A 19,087-nucleotide genomic window follows, 5' to 3' on the forward strand; every position below is an offset into this window, starting at 1 on the left:
AGTGGTGAACCGAAGGAAAAGAAATTACTTACTACAGAATAATTTTGACTCGGATGTGAGCAAAAATAGTAATTACTGTATACAAACAAAACATGCCAATGGAATTTTTCATGGTACGTTAGTATTTACTACAGATTACTTTTCTGGTACTGTTCTTCCGGTAACGCTCGTTGACTTATCCATAAAATATTTTGTTTGTATTTGTAAAACACCTTGAGCATAAATGCACACACAAGACAAAATATATACACAATAGCAAATAATATGAAGTGATATTACCAGTGTTACTGGTAGAATTTATAGTCAAGGGGAGGGACATGTAAATTTGAGAAAACCTTTCATCGGATGCAAAATCTGTAACAATTTTTTATCAGTTTCCAGGAAATATCAAACTCTTCTCACAAAATGACTTTTTTTGTCATTGTTGAACCGGATTCCGAAGTATAGGTGAAAATCAGAGCCAAACATACATCTTTTTTTTTTTATTTCATGGGAATTTTAGCAGAAAGCTGTGTTACAAACAAGGGATGTTGGGTTTGAAAGAAACGGGCATTTACGATGCAGAATGGGTCTAATCAAATTTGTTTATGAGTTGCATTATGGATATTATAGGATTCAGATTTTTGGAAGCTTTCCCCATCTGTTGCTCCTCTGTTGCTTTGATTTTGACTTTTCTGTTTAAACGGTTTCTTGTAAGTCACCCAACTTTATGGAAATGCATAAAGCTTTTCAGCAGCTGACTAAGACATCTTGGATGCTGAAGCCTCCTGCACGCACCAACAAATAACAGCTTGTGACTATGATTTAACAAACCAACAATAATTTGCCACTTAATTTTCAATTTAATTTTCAATTTTCATGGTCAGCTAAATGTCAGCAGTGGTGGGTAAATCATTTCAAACAAAATCTGGTTTATCTTTTCCAGTTGATCCTGATACTCTGCTGGTTGCCTGAATGATGTGAGATCAGTCTATAAACAAATGGAAGTCGGTTGGCAGTGATGTAAATGATATCAGACATGTTGTTAACCTGCAAAATCATCAGTGTGGACCATTCTTAATATTTCAGTGGTTAATTAGCTGACTGACCCTTCTGTGTGTCTCCATCTGTCCTGATCAGGAGGATGAGGTGGCACTGTGTATGGAGCCAGAGTTGGCCTCGTTGACTCCGCCCACGCAACAAGGGGATGCCTCTGGTGGCAGTAGTCCAGGGCAACCGCCGGCAGAGCCAATCACAGAGCGGAAGTCCTCAGATGTCACCTCCGGCCTCGTTCAGACGCTAGAGGGGAAGGAGGAGGAGGAGGGGCAGGGGCCAGCCGCTTCCATCGCAACCAACTGAGTACCTGGCTGTGAAGAGACTCCTTATTACAAACTGAGCTGAGGGGGAGTCAGCGAAGAATGAGCGTAATAATACAATATATATCTATTAATCTGTTCCTTTTCAGGTATCAAAAACTTTTTGGTTGCGAGACGAATTCTTCAAAAATGGTGAGAAACAGATCTGGAGGTGGACTCACAATGAGACAGGAGCCGATGCAACAAAGGACACCAATTTCTTTGTAAGCCTTACATCCCAAAGGTAACTGAAGAGAGGACGGAGACACTAAAGAGGAGAAGGAGGAGCACCAACTGACCAAGACATTTCCATCAGGAAACCATGTTGAGAGGAAGAGGAGGGGGAAGTAAACATGCATGCTTTTAATGAAGACAAGCAACTCGACCCCGTCATCGTCTTATAATAATAAGGAATCATAATAAAAACATTATAATAAGAATAATTTTGTAATAAAGCCACAAAAAAGGACAAAAAAGAACAAATCTATGTATAAGTGTATGATAAGATATAACAGTTTTCCTGCGGGAGAACTACTCTGTTTACAGCTGTTACTCAACATATTAGATAGTGTTTAATCAATTAATTTCCCTGTCGCATCCAACACACACTTTAAATATGGAAAACTATTTCACGTGTAATTAAAGAAGAAAATGTCAGCATTTCAGTGAAATGCAGACTGACCCCCAAAAATAATCTATGACGGTGTGGCACCAGGATGCCCGAGGCACAACCCAGGGGCAGGCCTGTCCTGCTGACTGCACACACTAAACTGCACAGATAAGGATTGTACTGTAAGATAGTGTGCTTCCTACTCTGTCTCTCTGTATGCATGTTTCTTCAGAGCACTATGGAGTACCTGTACTATACAGCACTGTATAGACTTTGCACTGAACCATAGTATCCCAGGTGGGGCCACAGTGGGCCCGGGGCGGTGAGTTTCAATGACGAAGAAATAAAGACAGAGCTGCATGAGCGAATCTCTTTTGCACTGATGCAATCCAACAGATCAGAGGTTGCCTTTGGACTGTTGACGTTCACCCGGTTTCCACTCTGAAAGCTTTCCACCGACAACCAAAACCGAGCCACTTAACAACACAGACCCTCAGCTGCTGTTTTTCTTTTTTTTTTGTTTTTTTTTTTTGCTCTCTCCGTAGAGGTAGTGACGTTAAATCGAGGATGATAACCACTATTTGAATGTACTGGAAGACAGATGGCAGTACATGTTTTTTGATGTCTCCTCGTGGTGGGAAAGAGTCTTTCTTCAGAAAACAAAGATAAACAAGCGAGTCTTTCAAACATGTGGGAGGGAGCTGTCGAAAAAAAAGGATTCACTGCTGGCTCCACCACACACACACACACACACACACACACAGAAAACACTCGAATATCTAAATTGTAACCAGCAATAGGCAGACAAAACACTGGCTTCCCAACAGACCAGTGTCACCTCTGTCGTATAGATGTAAATAGTCTGAGTATATAGAAATCGCCTCGCACTCACAGTCACAACTGTTCTAGTACAGTATGATTTCTTTATTTTTTTACACCTCAAAGTCCCACTTTACTTTGGGATTGCTCTGAAGCTTTTTTTTCTTTTTAAACCATTACACAAGGACAAATGAAACAGAGGAATGTTCGTGTTGTAAATAGAGCAAACTAGAGACTGTTTTTATCCGGCGAGTCAAAGACGAACAGTCGTAGGTCCGAGTTCACGGCGGGGAAATTACAGCACGTGTGCTGCTCAATCAGCCAATCAGGGAATAGAACAAAGGAGCGAACACTAGAGCCGAAGAGATTGGTGTCTTCCTGCTCAACGTGATTACTGTGAAGCAGCTGCCTGGGGTGTGATAGTGATTCTAATGATGTTTGAGGAAGCATTTGTTTTTTCTTTTTCTTTCTTTCGCCTGAGGAAGAATGGGTGTTTTTTTCCAGCGTGGAGGGGAGTTAAACAGACAGTGAAGACTCTCTGTGCATGACGAACTTCACAACACCACTTTTTTTTTTTTTGCTCTTTCTGCTGGGGAGTACCTTCTCCTCTCACTTTGATGATTGTGTGAGAAACTTTTAAGATAAACACGAAAAATAATTGACTTGAATGAATTTATTTATCGATTGCTTCTTTATGCAATGTTGGGGGACAATGTTTATTTTTCTACTGACTTGTTGAAATCCCTTCCAGTATAAGTTAGAATAGTCGTCACGGTTGTAAAGCCGTCTTGTTTCTGTCTGGTTTTGAGCACTTTGCACCAAGAAAAACACCTTGTTAAGAGATTAGAGATGGATAGTTTGGCAGCTCTCAATTATAACAAATCATTTTATGTCACTCCAAGAATCCCTGTCTAGTGACGTGTGAAAATAAGAGGGCTCAAAACTGCAAACAGAATGTCTTTACACGGTGGCACGTATTCATTTATTTATTGAACAATTACTTGGTGGGGAGGAATAATGTGACAGCTTGTACAGAGTCTATAATTTCACGTAGGTACCGACCCTTCTGGGAGCAGTATCTTTTTCTTTATGAGTCAGTTTTAAAGACATAATGTGGTGAAAAGACTATTGCTTTGTATTTGTTGACAACTGCAAGGTTAATTTGAGCTTGAAAGTGATATTATAAGGAAACTTGCATGATGAAAAGACACTGCTTCAATTTGGGTTATTTTATTGCTTTTTTTCTTTCTTTTTTTTTGTTTATCAGAACCTAAATGAATGAATAAACTTAATAACAAGAAGCCAAATATATTTCTGTGGATGTTAAGGTTTACTGATCACATCTTTGTTAACCGACCAGTTTGCAATAGAGTTGTTCCGATACCAGTATCGGAAATGCCTCCAATACTGCCCAAAATGTTGGATTAGGTATCTGCAAGTTCATGAGTCTATGCACCGATCTTTTACCAAGTACGTTATTCAGAAATTCTTGAGTAGTTTCATGCCTGGATAAATTCTCGTTTGCCCCTCTAAAGGCCTAGACAAACCAAACAGATATCAAAAAACTAGTGGCGATGAAGGCCGACTGTCACCTGTGTCTCGCCCAAAATGTTTTACGCAAACACACCGCAAAGACTACAACTAACCACCAACAAGCATGTATGTTCTGCACCTGCGTGAGAGGAAACAGGTCTTCATACCAGCAGGTGGCAGCAGTCTGTATTCATTAACCAAAAAGTGAAAGCAGAAGACTAACAGGATGGAGTCAAGATGCTAGTTAGCCAGCACACGATTACAAAACATTTTTGCTAAAAACATTAATGGCAAAAAATATATTTAATTCACCTTATATATTAGGGTTTGTTTTGATTCTACACCCTCTTTAATTTAGCCAATGGATGTGTAGTAATAACTAAATTTTGGACACCTGTTGGCACCTGTTCATCCCCATGGAGCTGCTCACCTGGCACATTGCACCAAAAAAAAAACTAGCTTCCAGGTTTACTTTCGGGATATGCGCCACGCTGAATATGCACAGTTGTCCTGCTGGCCCTGAGAGTTTATGCTTGTCTCATAGACCTCACATTGTGATGACGGCGCAGACTTCTAAATTGTTTTTCTCAGCTCGAGGAACGGATAAAAAATTCATAATAGAAAGATTCATAATTGACCTTGTTTGCAGTTGGAGGTTGTCAGCAGTCTCACTGATGTCTCTTTTACAGTGGTGGTCTTTGGGGAAAGGGCTTTTTGGGCTGCAGGGGATTTTTTCACTGCAATATGGCAGGTGGCCATTTGGAAAAATTGAAAGCAAGGCTTAGCAGTTTCCCCAGGAGCCTGCTTTAGCTGTGTTTGCTTTGCTCACTTCTGAACTGCCAATTTAAGTGATTTCATTCACCCACTGGCTCCAACAGCTCTATCGCCAATTCAACGAGCCCAACGGGCTAAAAAACCTGTTAATGGCCAACAAGTGTCAATGGTGTGGGACACACTGCAAAAACTAGGAGACAGATGCTCACCAACGGCCCAACCTTGACCAATGACAAATCAGTGGCTTGGTGTATCAGGGCCTTATAACACCAGCCTACACAGAAAGGTATGCTGTGCAGCTGTCGCAAATTTCAGAGCAGCAAAGACTATGTTTTCGAGTAAATAGTGTAACATTAGCTGTTAGCAAAATGTCAAAAAATTGTCAATTCGCATGCCATTCATTCTCTCATGCATTTGTTCTTGTTAAAGGCTTTAACCTGAGCCATGTAGTACAACAATAATAGCAATCACTTCACATCCAAACAGGGCCAGTGGCTAATATTATTGTTAGTGCAATGGTATCAGATCGGTACTCTGTATTGTCCGATTCCCAGGTCTAAGTCAAAACCGGTATCAAGATGGAGAAAAAAAACGGTATCGGAACATCTCTAGTTTGCAATTGAGTTCCTCTTTTTGTATAATTCTACTGCCATCCTCCAGAGTTACAGTAACTTGTCTGCAGGCATGACGCTCAAAATCTGCTTCTGGTCCTCTGCCTTTCTCCTTCTCTCTCTTTCTATCTCTTTGTATCTGTTCTGTATATTTGTGTCTGTCTGTATGTCTGTCTGTCTCTCTGTCTGTCTGTTTGTGTACAGTAAGTTGTCTTGTTGGAAGAATCACTGCCTGAAAAAAAAAAAAAAAACTAGTTTTCACATCAACCAAAGGGGGATTTGAGGCAATCAGACATGTAACATAGATATGATTTGGAAATGTGTTGAAAAAAAAAAAAAAAAAAAAAAGTAATCGCTGTAAAAAACGCTGTTAAAATTGGATGGCTTCTGTAAAAGTCTGTATAAAATTGGATTTATTTGTTCTGAGATGAGGCAGTGTGACTTGTGATACCAGTGTACACTCACACCTATGCATGCTTGTTGGACGGTTGTCACAGGATGGTTCTTCCACGTGGTTCCCTCTCTCTCTTTCTCTCTTTCTTTCTCTCTCCTCTTTCTGTCAACAACTCTGTTTCTTCCTGTTTCTCTTCCTTTTTCCTGCACGACGGAACCTCCTACACCCCCTCCAGCTCCTTTACCTGTCTCCTCTTCTTTTCCTCTGGTGGAGAAAGAGCAAATAAACAAACCAACCAATGGCATTCCTTGTGCTTATGTGTGGATATCTTTCACAGGGTGTAAAAAATTAGACTTTCACCTCTTTCTTGGAGAGCGGCAACACGTGATGTGCCTAAACAACTTTTTGGTGGCAGCTGTCGTCTCTGGCCAGCTTGTTGGTGCTTGTCAGACAAAACACCAATCACCAAGGAACTGGCAGCATTGTAATCCAGCCTGTCATGCTTTTCCAAACACTCTCCAGTCGTTCTCTGGGATTTTATGCCAGGAGAATATTAATGACAGATTCTCAGGCCTCCTCTGTGGGGACAAGATGCTCATTTGTTCAAACTCACACAGGAATCAGGAAGCTGAAACACACTGTTGACCTTCAATGTTCAAATATGATTGAATGATCAGAGATATTCTCTTTTCAAGACTGAATGCTGAACACTGACACAGCGATTTTTCCACCCACTCTGGTGATGTGTCAGCCCACCGCTTTGGTCCAAGCTGAAATATGGCAACAATTTTTCAATAAATTGCTATAAAGCTTGGGAAACTTACTCAGGACTCCCTAAAGCACTGGATCCACAATAAACGTTAACGTTAACAAATTAGCACCCCATGAATGGCATTGTTATGTAATGTACTTCACGTGAATTTCAGCAAGTTAGGTATTGAGGAAGAAAAATGGTGGCAACGTATGTTAAAATAACCAAAAGTCTGAGAATTTCACACAGGACACAAACACTGATCTCCTGGTGAAAAGTCCGGTGTTTGTTTTGACTCGTTATTAACATTGCAGAGGACTTTTGTGTTGAAAAAAAATAAAAACACGTCCACCATAGACTGAAGCATAAAATTCACCAGAATGCAGGAAATTAAGTGTTTTATGCTCAAAATTTCCTGACGGAGGATCCCCAAACCCCCCTCACATGTATTTCTCCTATTGTTAAAATGATACCTACGCCGTTGACCATCATAACATTATATTGTAAAATTTGTATATCTAATTGTTGACTTTTTGGACTAAATTATGCCACAGAACATCGCTAGGGCTAGACTTTGTTTCACATTAATTAGAAAATGATAGCATGCTAACATGGTAAACTATAATTGTGATCATGCAAATACCTGCTAAACATCAGCTTGCTAACTTTAGCATTTCGCTCAAATCACCAGTGCTGGAGTTGCTAATGTGACTATTGCTTTTCTTCAGATCGTCATTTCTATTGTTGTTGATAATGACAATATGCTAGTAGACAATTTTAGTATTTATTATCTTTAAAAATCACAGACTGGTAATAACGATTTGAATGTTTACCATACAGCAAATGTTTGATAAATATAAGATATAATTTAAAATTAACCTCAATCAGTAAACTTTAAATGCATGATCTCTTTGACCTCTGGGTCAAAATAATTAAGTCTTCATCAATATATTATTTCATCATCATACCATTCATCGCTGTCAGTTAATTTTTGATCAAAGGTACTTGGTGAGATTAACAGACACTGATATACGATGTGCAGCTACATTCAATATTTCCAAGAAATGGGCGGACATTGAACATTCGTGATATGTAGGACCGAACACGTCTGTCCATCTGCAGTTCAGAAGACACAGGAAGGCACCTGAGATTTTGAGTGAAAAAGTGAGACTGTCGTAAGAGTAGAAAAAAAATTATGTACTACAAGTTTCAGGAGCTTTTGTGCAGTAGTTTGTCCGGCTCGCTGAGTGCTGATTGTCTGCAGGTGAACCCGACTACTCCCCCAGACAGCAGCTCCGTCTCTGGGGAGAAAGGAGTGAAATTAAAGCAAAGTAAAAGTCTTCTTTAAACTGAGTCTATATGGGCTCATCTGACTCCTCACTCTCCCTGTCCTCCTGCAGAGAGGACAGTGTGAGGACAGGGCTGGAGGGTGACACAGGGGAGGCAGGAGGTAAAGGTGAGGTAGGGGAGGAGGTAGAAGGGGACGCCGGCTCCTGTGAAGCACCATCAGCTCCTCTTGTGGGGGCAGAGCTTCCACTGGCGCTCCCTACACTGTTGGGGGAGGAGGGAGCTGTGTCACACCCGGGAGCTCCCCTGGAAGACGAAGCCTTCCCTCGGGAATCCTCCTTGGACTCCTTCCTCACCAGGTCCCCCTCCCTCCGGCTCCCCTCCCCCCACAGGTCTCTGTCCCGAGTGGGGGAGGACGGAGTGGACGAAGGAGGCTGGTGCTTCTTGGCTTTCCTGCTGGCGTCTCTGAAGCTGGCCAGAGGGGGACGTAGCCTCACCCCGCTGCGAGTTGAGCCCTCGATAGCTTTCTGTAGCTGTAAGAGGAGAGAAAGAAGTTAAAGCACGAAGAAACATGAACTTGAAGTGACAATGTAAGAAAAGCGAACACCCGGGGAGATGAGTCGAGGTCGGTTAATAGAATAACAGCATGAATCAGAGTGATGCATCCTGCGACAGAACAACTGCCCACAACATGAGATCATCACAGCTTCCTGTCACGCCGTATTTCACAATCAAACGAATAGAGGTGACCAAAAGTGTGCAGTCAAGAAAAAAAAAGTGACTTTACCTCTTTCAGCGCCACGACACCCACCAGCTTTCCAATACTGGTGACATAGGCGTGACTGAGCCCCAGCAGAGAGAACAGTGTGTGTGTCTGAGTAACGAGAGAGAGGACATGATCCAGTCAGTGTTAAATGTATTGTAGTGTGACAGCGTTCTGCCTGCATGGCTGCACAGCTCCTCTTAAACAATTTGTCCCGCAAGTGAAAGAGGGAATATAACATGAGTCATTGCATAAAATTCAAGATTCAGGATTCAAAGATTTTAGTTTTGTATTTCAGTAGTATTGCGCTTAGTATTACAAAAGTATGGGGACATCGAAAGACATCATTTTAAAAATGCAGCAGACTTTAACTGTGTGATAAGGGTAAAATTACAAAATCATTGGATCCTACATTTCCCATGATGACAATCTTTCATTAAGCTCCTCGTTGCCCTTGTCTTTCAAACCTCACTTTGTAACTTTAGCTCTCTGATAAAAGCGTGTTCTCTTTAAAGTTAAGCTGAGATAATGCTGAAAGATATTATACGATTGTTTGTACAGACTGAACCTGACATGCAAAACTGAAGTATCTCTGTCTGAGCCCGCTCTCATCCCCAAGTCATCAAATACCAATGCTTTGTAACGCCTTTTCGGCATGAGATATCAATGCCAAAGGCGCCCTTCAGTGTCTTAATGAGATGCACAATATTTTAACTCACTCTAATGTAAAATGCAACAAAATGTGACGCTGGGAGCAACTGGCAGACCAAAAAGAGTGAGAAAGTCCAAGTAGCGTGGAAGAAAGGGGTGGTATGGGCCAAACAAAGCCGGACTTTCACCAAGGAGATCGACCAAAAATCAACATGGTTTTGTGTAACATTGCAGAATTTACCTACAGTCAAAGCACATTGAGGTCACTCACAATACAGATTTACACCATGTTACGTTACTGTTAAGTAACAAATATACTTATTTTAACGAAAAACTTGGGGTCTTTTTTCTAAACATTGCCAAAACCTAACTGGTTTCACAACATTCATCACGTAAAACGCAATAAAGTCATTCTTAAATTACTAAAAATAATTTTTAAACTAATATTTTTGTGTCAAATTATTGAAAGTAGTAGTACAATACGTGGGATAATGTAAAGAAAAATGCTCATTATTGTGAAATGAAAGCCAGAATGGTGATGCAGGACCCCAACCTGAATAAGAGGAGTCTTGAATAAAACTGTACATGATGTCTTACATAATCTGTTTCTGTACATGATGTTTGCATGTGACAACATGTCACTCAAGTGTTGCTGTAGTCACCTTGTGCAGAGAAGTCCTCTCCACCAGCTGAAACGGGGAGGGGTCTATACGTATCTGCTCCATATCGATTGGTTTATCCAGCTCTTCCTCTTCCCAGGCTTTGATCTGCATCAGCCAATCACAAGGCAGAGAGATGGACTCAGAGTATACAGAGTTTCTATTTATTGATCTGGATGGTTTGGTTGTCTCATTGTTGGCTGTGTGGATGCAGAATCAATAAGTGTACAGTACCTCCTCAGGGGACATGGTGTCCGTCAGCGGCGGGGGTGTGGTCTCCTGAGGAAAGGGAGTGGGGGAGAAGGAGCGAGGGCCAGATGGATGAGCAGGCAGTCAGTTTGAAAAACTGCACAGATGATAAAATGACCCCTGGTGGTTTAATGGCATCGGCCATTGCACAACATGTCAGCTCCTGTATGTATGCGTCATGTCATGCCCCTCCCGTCACATTAGCAAGGTTGGCCAGAGCTGCCATGTTGGACTGATGCCCCCCCCGTCTGAGCTGTCGCTGCCAACTCGACAGCAGATCAGTAATGCTCCTTTGCGCTTCAGGGGTCAAAACGATGAGTATGTGAGGTTGATCTTACCTGAGTTTCAGTCTGGCCTGACAGAGACGAGGACGAGAAGAGTCTCTGAAGGGTCCTCCTGACAGACGGCAGCTTGCGCTTGTCTGAGGATAAGGTATGGCAACACATGTAAGAGGAGAAAGGAAGCGACATTGATGGGACGACTTGTTTTTATGTGCAGTGGAAACGCCATGTTACCTGAGCCTGTGTGGTTGGTGGAGGGCTCCTGAGGTTTGGGGGATGGGATGGGCCCGTTGCATTCTTCCTGTACAGGAGCAGTCTGCGGATAAAACATGGTTGGTAACTGAGTCACATTTTTTTAAACTAAACTACTTCCTGTGAATTAAGTTCATTTTTTTCCACCTTGTTTGCGCTCTCCTCTCCACCCTCCTCGTCTACGAAGGCAAAGGACTCCCAGCTCACTTTGGAGCCCTGGCCTGGTGACCTCGGACCTCGTTCAAAGACTCGTCGCTCTGGTGAGAGCCACCAGTCAAAGACGGCTTGAAGCTCCGTCCTCTCGATGGAGCCCAGAAGAATCATGGATTCTACAGGGAGAAATGTTCAAAGGAAATACACTTACTCTCTTTCTTTCTTGGAGTTATATGAGAAGATCAGCACTGCTCATATGTCTGTGGGATAAATAAGGAGATACAGCCAGAGTGGGTTTAGCTTAGCACAGGGACTGGAAACAGGGGGAAACAGCTGACTGGGCTCTGTCCAAAGCCTACTAGCACCATTGACGACGTTAAAAATGTTCATCAACAACCTTTTTCTCAGTGATGAAGATGAGATATTGACAAGCTAAAAACAGATAGCTGATTATAGAAGCTAGGACAAATTGTATTTTTTTTTTTTTGTTGATGACACAAGACATAACTAAAATCTTGATGGTGGGCTAGTGGACATTCAAAATAAGAGAAGAGGAGAATAGAATGATTTTCTGAAAAATATTAGAAAAATCTTTTTACATGGGGGCCGCGTGGCTGCGTTTGCAATTATTTTCTGATGCTGTATGAGCAGTATGAGATCTGAGGGCCACCGAGTAAGTTCCAATAAATAGTCGGCGCCATGATGTTTTACTAGCCTGCAAAACACTCACACCAGAGCAGCATCAGACATTAGCCAAGTTGTGAGCTATTTCAGCAGTAAATAAGCAGCTGTGTGTCTGTCTGTGGATGGTGGAGGTTTGTTAGTTGCAGCAGTGGCTGTCTGCAGATAGCTCCAGTCGCTGAACAGTTGCAGAGCAGCCACCAGGCTGTTGAGCCCCACAGGACTCCACTCAGAATCCAGCTCTCTAAGGAACAATTATGGTTTGCGTAGCATTTTCATCTAAAGACTGAGACTTAATCTAAAATTGCTGCCAAAGGCAACACTGCAAGTGAGAGAAGAATTAAGGCCCAAAAAGACAATGTAAGTGACCGTACCTTTAGAGTCGACCAGCGGGATGGTTTTCAGAGTTGTGGTCTCCAGCAGATGGTTCAGCTCCCGATAGGTCGATTGAGAAGACAGAAACATCACTTTACGCACCATGATGTCCTCCACAAAGATGTTATACTTGCTGTGAATGCAGAAATACCACAATAAATACCCTTTGCCTAATGATGACAGCTGTGTGGAAAACATTAACAAACAAAAAAGGCTTCTTAAAATTTACCTGATGTGCCCGAGTGCCAACTCAGGCAGGTAGGGCAGCTTCTTCACCTGGATGATGGAATCGTAGAGAGAAGGCTGCAGACCCTGCGCCACCATGTTTGCTAGGATGACCGCCACCATCATAGGCAGGATGTGGGAGATTTGACCGGTCAGCTCAAAGCAGATTACCGCAGTGGAAACTGTGTGCGTGACGGCTCCGGTCATCGCTGCTGCACCTGGTAGAAAGAAGAGGGCGGGAAACATGGTCAGGTTTTATTCCTATAATATCTCCCCTCCATGTCAGTTCTCTGTACCAGTTTGGATTCTCTATTTTTTGTAATGTATAAATAAATGATGAAAAAGTATGTTTTCTTTAGTCTATAATCACCTAAAAAAAGGTAACTGTCGTGTTTTTATATCCTTACAATGAGCTGTTTAGCAGGGTCCTCATCCACAGAGTCTACCATGTTGCACTGCCGTGTTTCTACAGTCGCCCAAAATGGACAAACCAAACACTGGCTCCAGATGGGGTCATTTAAATTTTTGCATTTTCATATCAGCCACCGTAGTTCTCTTAAATGCTTTGCACATAGGCAAAGTGTCAGCTGGTTGCAATCGGCAATCCTCACCACTAGTTGCCACTAAATCCTACACACTGTTCCTTTAAGGGTTTAATTTGCAGAAATTTAAATGTATGGGGGTAAGATTATAAATTGCATTCAAAATTACAAAGAACAGAGGCCACATTTTTACAAGAAATGCCACCAAGTCAAGTGAAAATGGTGAAACTGTTTCTAAACTGCTGCTGCATCAACATATTTGAACTGGAGGACATCCATGTGGGATGCCATATTAAAATGTTTTAAAAAGTCAGGTGATTTCAGAGTTATTCATTCAAGGCATTATTTCATAAAATTTTCTCAAATCTAAGTCTTCAGTAAGTCCGAAGGCCTGCTGATCCCTGAGCACAGCACTGAGGTTAGCAGACTAACCAATGACGGCGTAACCTCCCGGCAGGATGCGGTAGACTATCCCATCAAACAGGATTCCATTTGGGAAAAGAGTGGCCATGATCTCTCCTACAAGGCGGCCGAAAGCAGCTCCTTGAGGAGAGAGATAAGACATGCTGGTAAAGACAAATTGAACTGAAGCTCAGCAGGAGATACTGCGCTCGCATTACAAAATCCTCTTACCTAATATGAACACTGGCATAAAGGCACCCGAGGGGATGGGCATGGTGGTGGAAACTGCTGACATCCAGAACTGCAACACAAAAACAGGATCAAGGTAGGATCCTGACCAGTCCCAGAGGGTTTTTCACGCTGTGACATACAGTATATTACAAGGCAACACAGCTACTGTACACAGCAGGCATGTGAGATACCTTCATGATGCAGAAGAGGAGGAGGATGACGAAGACACTGACATGTGGATGGAGCCATGCAGCCGAGCGACCCAGGCCGGGCGGAGCAGGAGATCCTGAGATTTTGGTCCAGGTGAAATTATCAAACAAGGAGTTGATACACTCTCTGGGCATCAGCTGCCAGAAGGGGCAGAAACACACAGGCCTTATTTTTAGATTAACAAATTCAGTGCCTTTCCCTGATGTTCTTAGAAAAAAAGGTAAAATAAAATAGCATTTCTTTGGTCAAACCTATCAACACAACAAGCATGAGAGGGCATTGGTGCATGTTTATTGACACTACATGACTGTTAGCCAATTGCCATCACAAAGTGTTGTTTTTGTATTATTATACCTATTCTGAATGTATTTAATATTGCACCTGACAAATCACCTATAAAAAACACTAAAACCAATACTGAAACAAATACAAACTAACATAAACCCACTCTGGAAACTAACTCAAACAAAAATGTATTAAAAGCAAAATTAAAAACTAAATACTACCACTACTACTGCTGCTACTAATGATAATAATAATGACTTTATTACGAACACAGAAAAAAAAGGTCCATAGCATACTACATAACTTTTTTTTCTATTTATGTACAAACATTGAATTTTAAAAAAATAATAATACAAAGTACAAAACTATAATAACTCTGACAGTGACATCACATTAGCTTCCTCTGGAGCCAGAAAAGGTTTTACACAACTTTGTGCACGTGTCTGTAAACAGACGTTAATGTGTAAAGTCAGTGGAGCTGCCCTTCAAGTTGCGTATAAAATGAAAAATTTCTCTTTCTTGGCTTCCACATAAAGCATAACCTGAAAAACCCCACAATCTAGACCCCACTGACCTACTTTTTAAAAAATATCATAAACATTAATGAACATACATCAAAAAGAAGTCAGACAGTGTGAGATTGATTCAGTCTAACCTCTCCTGCCATAAACTGTCCAAACCCCGGTGGAAACGTGAGGGTGGCGATGATCAGCGTCACTGCGCCTGGATATATCAGTCGACTGGATGCACACACACAAAAACAAACACAACCATTAACAGGAATGTATTCTTAGACACCAACAGCATGGCAAAATAAGTGATGCTTGCAACAGAAATAACTGTCTTTGTACGACGAGTGTGTGCAACTGCTGATTGTACGGCCCTCCTGGCGCCGCTGCTCGCCTCTCCCTAATGGTGGAGACTAATGTTCCCTGACTGTTGAGTCCCACGGGATAAGTGAATCTCCACATTGAGTGAATAACAGGCTGAAAGGTTGTTAAGGCTTTGCTTCTGTCCTGGCCAGTGTTGTGAGACTGATGAGTTCAGAGAGTGGAGCTGAGATACATTAAGAGGAATTGGATTTGAATGCGCAAACGGTTCGAGTTCATGGGAACACTATTTGCTACCAGCATCGCTGTGGTTTAAGAGCCAAGTGCCACATTAATCCACAGCAGCAGGGAGTGCACGCTCCTGTTTGTGTGTGTGTGGGTGTAGGTGTGCGTTTTGGGATCTCACTGTTTGGTTAGAAAGCGTGTGAGCGCTGTCGGTCTCCTCATGAAAAGAACAACCTGTCTGTTCAGGTAGACGAAGAACGCCCCCAGGAAGCCACAAGAGATCCTAAAACATGAGAAACAACTTGTTCTTACTGCTCCTTTTGCACAGCTACTATCAGATACTGTATCCTCCTGAGACCGTTTGTCCTCTGTGGGGGTCACGACACTAAGGCCTTTATTTTAAATACCATGCACGCAGTCTATTTGAGTCCTGATGTACTGTGTACGGCACATCCTTTTCTAGTGATGTAACACACATGGGAGTGCAGCCAACTCAACTTCTGTCTTTTCAAAAAGGGGATAATTGCAAAAACATATTTTATGACACATTTTATTAATCCCGCTATGGGCAATTTGTTATAACAGCTTGCTGTGTACACATACAGTAACACGTAGACACATAAATAAATTAGTAATAAATGAAAAATAAAACTACGCCAAGGAGTTCTGTGGAATAAATTAATCTATAAATAGAATAAAGTTAAATTTGATAATAATAAAAAACAAACAAACAATAAAACCAATTAAAAAACATTTATAGAGAATTTAAATTGCAGAGGGAATAAAAGTTAAGGTAATAAAGTTAATAAAAGTTAATAAAAAAGAATGAAAATTTTGAATGGCAGTTAATCTCACAAGCGTGTGAAATGTAACAACACCCTGAGGGCAACAGAGGAAATTCATCTGCAAGTACGTGTCTAGAAGAAACTTAAGTTCTTGCCACTTTCTGGAGGATTTGTTGGTTGCAAAAAGTGGTGAAGTTCTTTGGTGTAAATCTGCTGTGCTGCAATGCACCTTACTGACTTGATTACCACTACAAGGGATATTTAATGAGAAACAAAAAAAGGTGATATGTTCCTTATAACCCAATTACTGAAATTATGAACAATTTTTAAAAAAAATCCACATACTCAAGCTTCTTTCTTATTGGGTTTCATGAGGGTATGACAGGCCAAAAGTATATACAAAAAGAGAAATATAGTATCATTGTACATACACACACACACACACACACACACACACACACACAGTTACCCTATTATTGCGAATGCGGGCAGCTCTTGCAGGTCAAAGGGAAAATCCATCCGAAAGTTAGTTTTGAAAAGAGCTGTGATTGTGACTGTGAGAAAAAGAAAACAAAATGTAACAGAAAATCATGAACATCAAACAATCTCTCATTTCGGTGCTCAATATCTTGAGTTTGATTCAACTGCACAATTTTGAGTAAAATATCATGAATCAATAGTGTGTAGGAAAAGTAAATGCAAACTTTTACCTAAGTAATATTAATCAATATTCACAATGTCAAAACATGAAAATAACACAATTATGAAACAGCAGTTAAAACATTAAAAATAAGAAACATATTTTGTATCATGTAGCACACAAAAACTTAATAATTGTCTAAAAAATTAATACATTTTGCTCTTAACTTGATCAAAAATTAAAGATAAGACATTAAAAAATCTGCAAATTTCCCCACTGTGGGACTAATAAAGGATTATCTATCTAATCTGGGAGACTTGTGTCTGCTATATAAAACTTCCTGAAAACATAATTCTCAAACTGCAAGTTGACATAACAAATAAACTAAAGGCAGAAAGAAATTGTAGGGATTTAGATGCAAGAGCATCTGTGAGCATTTCATCCTATGGTGCTGGTGGATTGTAAATATTCTATAGGTAATGACTTGAAACATTTCTGGTTTATCTAAAGAAGCAAATATTACTTAGCTGTCACATTCAGCTATTTTTCTTAAAACACCAGCTCAGCAGTCTTTTACAAGTGTGTGTGTGTGTGTGTGTGTGTGTGTGTGTGTGTGTGTCTGCTGTGCTCCTCACCAGCATCCTTGTTCCAAACAGAGAGCACCCTGAATATGAAGGCGCTGAATGTGGCGGCAAAATATCCCCGCCAGTAATTCCTCACCGCAAAGTAGGTAGACGTGACCTCAATACTGAACAACACCCCTGGTGGTGGTGAGAGGGGGAGAGAGGGTGAGGACAGAGGGAGAGGAGGGATTAAAGAGGATGGACAGTGTGAGAAAAGAGAGAGGAGGAGGAGAAGAGGAGGGTGAGATAAACAAGGAAGGGGGAGACAGAAATTAGTTAAATACGCAGAGTGAGTCCAAAAACACTTCAGGCTGAGGGTGTAATTATACACAACAGGAGAACCACAGGGAGTGAAAACACTCACTATAACACAACCAAACACAACACACACTCAAACTGTACGTGTACACTTCAAACACACACACACACACACACACACACACACACACACACACACAAACACAGGGGTGTAATCAGCATGTGAAGTAATAAAATAAATGTCAGTAACATTATTGTGAACCACATGAAAATAGCTGAACCAATGACAAGGCTGGAAGAAAAAATGGTATTTTAGGACTAACATGATGTAATTACCATATTTTTTTATTTTCCGTGATGATTGAAAACTTGCTAATTAAAGGCCTACTATGCAAGATTTCCCTAGATTTTCTTATTTTCTACTTATTTCACAGTGTTCAGGATGGTAACTGGCACAGCATGTAGGTGTCGGGACTTTATAAGGGCCGGGACACATGCTGCGTCTTTAACCGCCACGAAAAAGTGAGGTTAGGCACCAGGTGCAACTTTTGTGCCTTTACTTGGCCAATGTTTTAGGAGGCAGAGGTTGCATCTGACATTGTTAAGCAACACTGTTTCATAGTCTACTTACAAGAAATCCGAAGCTCAGACCAGATCTTCTTCCAGACATTGTTTTTGTAAATGTGCATTAGGACTAAAATCCAGACGCCTTTCACAAGTTTTCAAACCTTTGAACCCTGAGAAAGTTAGTGCAATTAAAAAAAAAAAGGCAACAAAAGCAATGAGCAACTTGGAAAGTAATGTTCTATTAAAACTCTTCTTTTAAAACTATTTTTCTAATAATCATAATATTGTATTCAAATTATGTTACAGAATTATTATCAGTTTTAAGCACTTTTTCCAGGTTGTTTCTTTTTTAAAGTTTAAATAACAAAACATTACTTAGACACTAAAAAAACAAAAAACATTTTTAAAAAAAATAATTAATCTCTTACTAATTTTGGGGTTATTTCTTCTTTTGTTGCTCATTGCTTTCTTCCTGTGTTTTTTTTTTAAAGAAATCAAGCCAATTTGCCCACATTAAATAAAATAATGGCCGTGATTATAATAATTATAATAATAACAATAACAATAAAATATTTCATTAAATTAGGAAATATATTCAAAAATAACAAGTAAACAAGACGAGGAAACTGCCGACTTTTGATACTGCTTATTTTTCAACACACTGAGCTCTTGACACATCTCAGCTGGTACAGTATTGATCCAACACAGGAGGATGTTTGGTGCAGTAGTTTTGTTTGTATGAGGCCGTGTGCAAGTTGTACAGTACCTCCTAGAGGAGTGCCGAAACAGCATCCCACCCCCACGGCACAGCCAACAGTCAGAATATCTGTGTAACCATAAGGGTTCTACTGACACAGAAAACAGAGGGGGAAAAAACAAGAGGGAAATAAAGAGTTGAGAGTGACAATGGGGGATGAAAGGCGTGAGATGATGAAGGGGGAAAATGAAGGAGAAGAGGAACGAGAGCGTAGACAGGAAGACAGGAGAGTGAGTTGGATAAAGAGGGAATAAAAGATCAAGGTGGAGAGGACAGGACAGGGAACCACGGGGGGAGAAGTGACAGAAGGGAAGCAAAACGGAATAAAGT

At 40.9% G+C, this 19,087-nt stretch overlaps 2 protein-coding genes across 3 annotated transcripts in view; one reads left to right on the forward strand and one right to left on the reverse strand.

The window, feature by feature from the left end:
- Window positions 1-6,379, forward strand: part of fam131bb (family with sequence similarity 131 member Bb) — a 36,156-nt gene extending 29,777 nt beyond the window's left edge. For both annotated transcript variants that reach the window (XM_088084398.1, XM_042489436.2), the window contains one exon: window positions 1,120-6,379. In XM_088084398.1, coding sequence (XP_087940524.1) covers window positions 1,120-1,338 — 219 coding nt within the window. In that variant the 3' untranslated portion in view covers window positions 1,339-6,379. The remainder of the gene's footprint in view (window positions 1-1,119) is intronic.
- The window catches only part of clcn1b (chloride channel, voltage-sensitive 1b), a 38,837-nt gene continuing 25,997 nt past the window's right edge, over window positions 6,248-19,087 (reverse strand). Inside the window, exons 7-24 of the mRNA XM_042489314.2 lie at window positions 18,767-18,845; window positions 17,188-17,313; window positions 16,382-16,466; window positions 15,309-15,410; window positions 14,728-14,812; window positions 13,769-13,924; window positions 13,578-13,647; window positions 13,377-13,487; window positions 12,407-12,620; window positions 12,177-12,310; window positions 11,116-11,297; window positions 10,951-11,032; window positions 10,774-10,856; window positions 10,421-10,465; window positions 10,190-10,294; window positions 8,901-8,987; window positions 6,436-8,646; window positions 6,248-6,339 (exon numbers count right to left, since the gene is read on the reverse strand). Of these exons, the coding sequence (XP_042345248.1) occupies window positions 8,182-8,646; window positions 8,901-8,987; window positions 10,190-10,294; window positions 10,421-10,465; window positions 10,774-10,856; window positions 10,951-11,032; window positions 11,116-11,297; window positions 12,177-12,310; window positions 12,407-12,620; window positions 13,377-13,487; window positions 13,578-13,647; window positions 13,769-13,924; window positions 14,728-14,812; window positions 15,309-15,410; window positions 16,382-16,466; window positions 17,188-17,313; window positions 18,767-18,845 (2,211 nt within the window). The 3' untranslated portion in view covers window positions 6,248-6,339; window positions 6,436-8,181. The remainder of the gene's footprint in view (window positions 6,340-6,435; window positions 8,647-8,900; window positions 8,988-10,189; window positions 10,295-10,420; window positions 10,466-10,773; window positions 10,857-10,950; window positions 11,033-11,115; window positions 11,298-12,176; window positions 12,311-12,406; window positions 12,621-13,376; window positions 13,488-13,577; window positions 13,648-13,768; window positions 13,925-14,727; window positions 14,813-15,308; window positions 15,411-16,381; window positions 16,467-17,187; window positions 17,314-18,766; window positions 18,846-19,087) is intronic.

Source organism: Plectropomus leopardus, chromosome 11 (genome assembly GCF_026936395.1).
Source record: "Plectropomus leopardus strain MGB_pleo_1.0 chromosome 11, ASM2693639v1, whole genome shotgun sequence".
NCBI lineage: Eukaryota > Metazoa > Chordata > Actinopteri > Perciformes > Serranidae > Plectropomus > Plectropomus leopardus.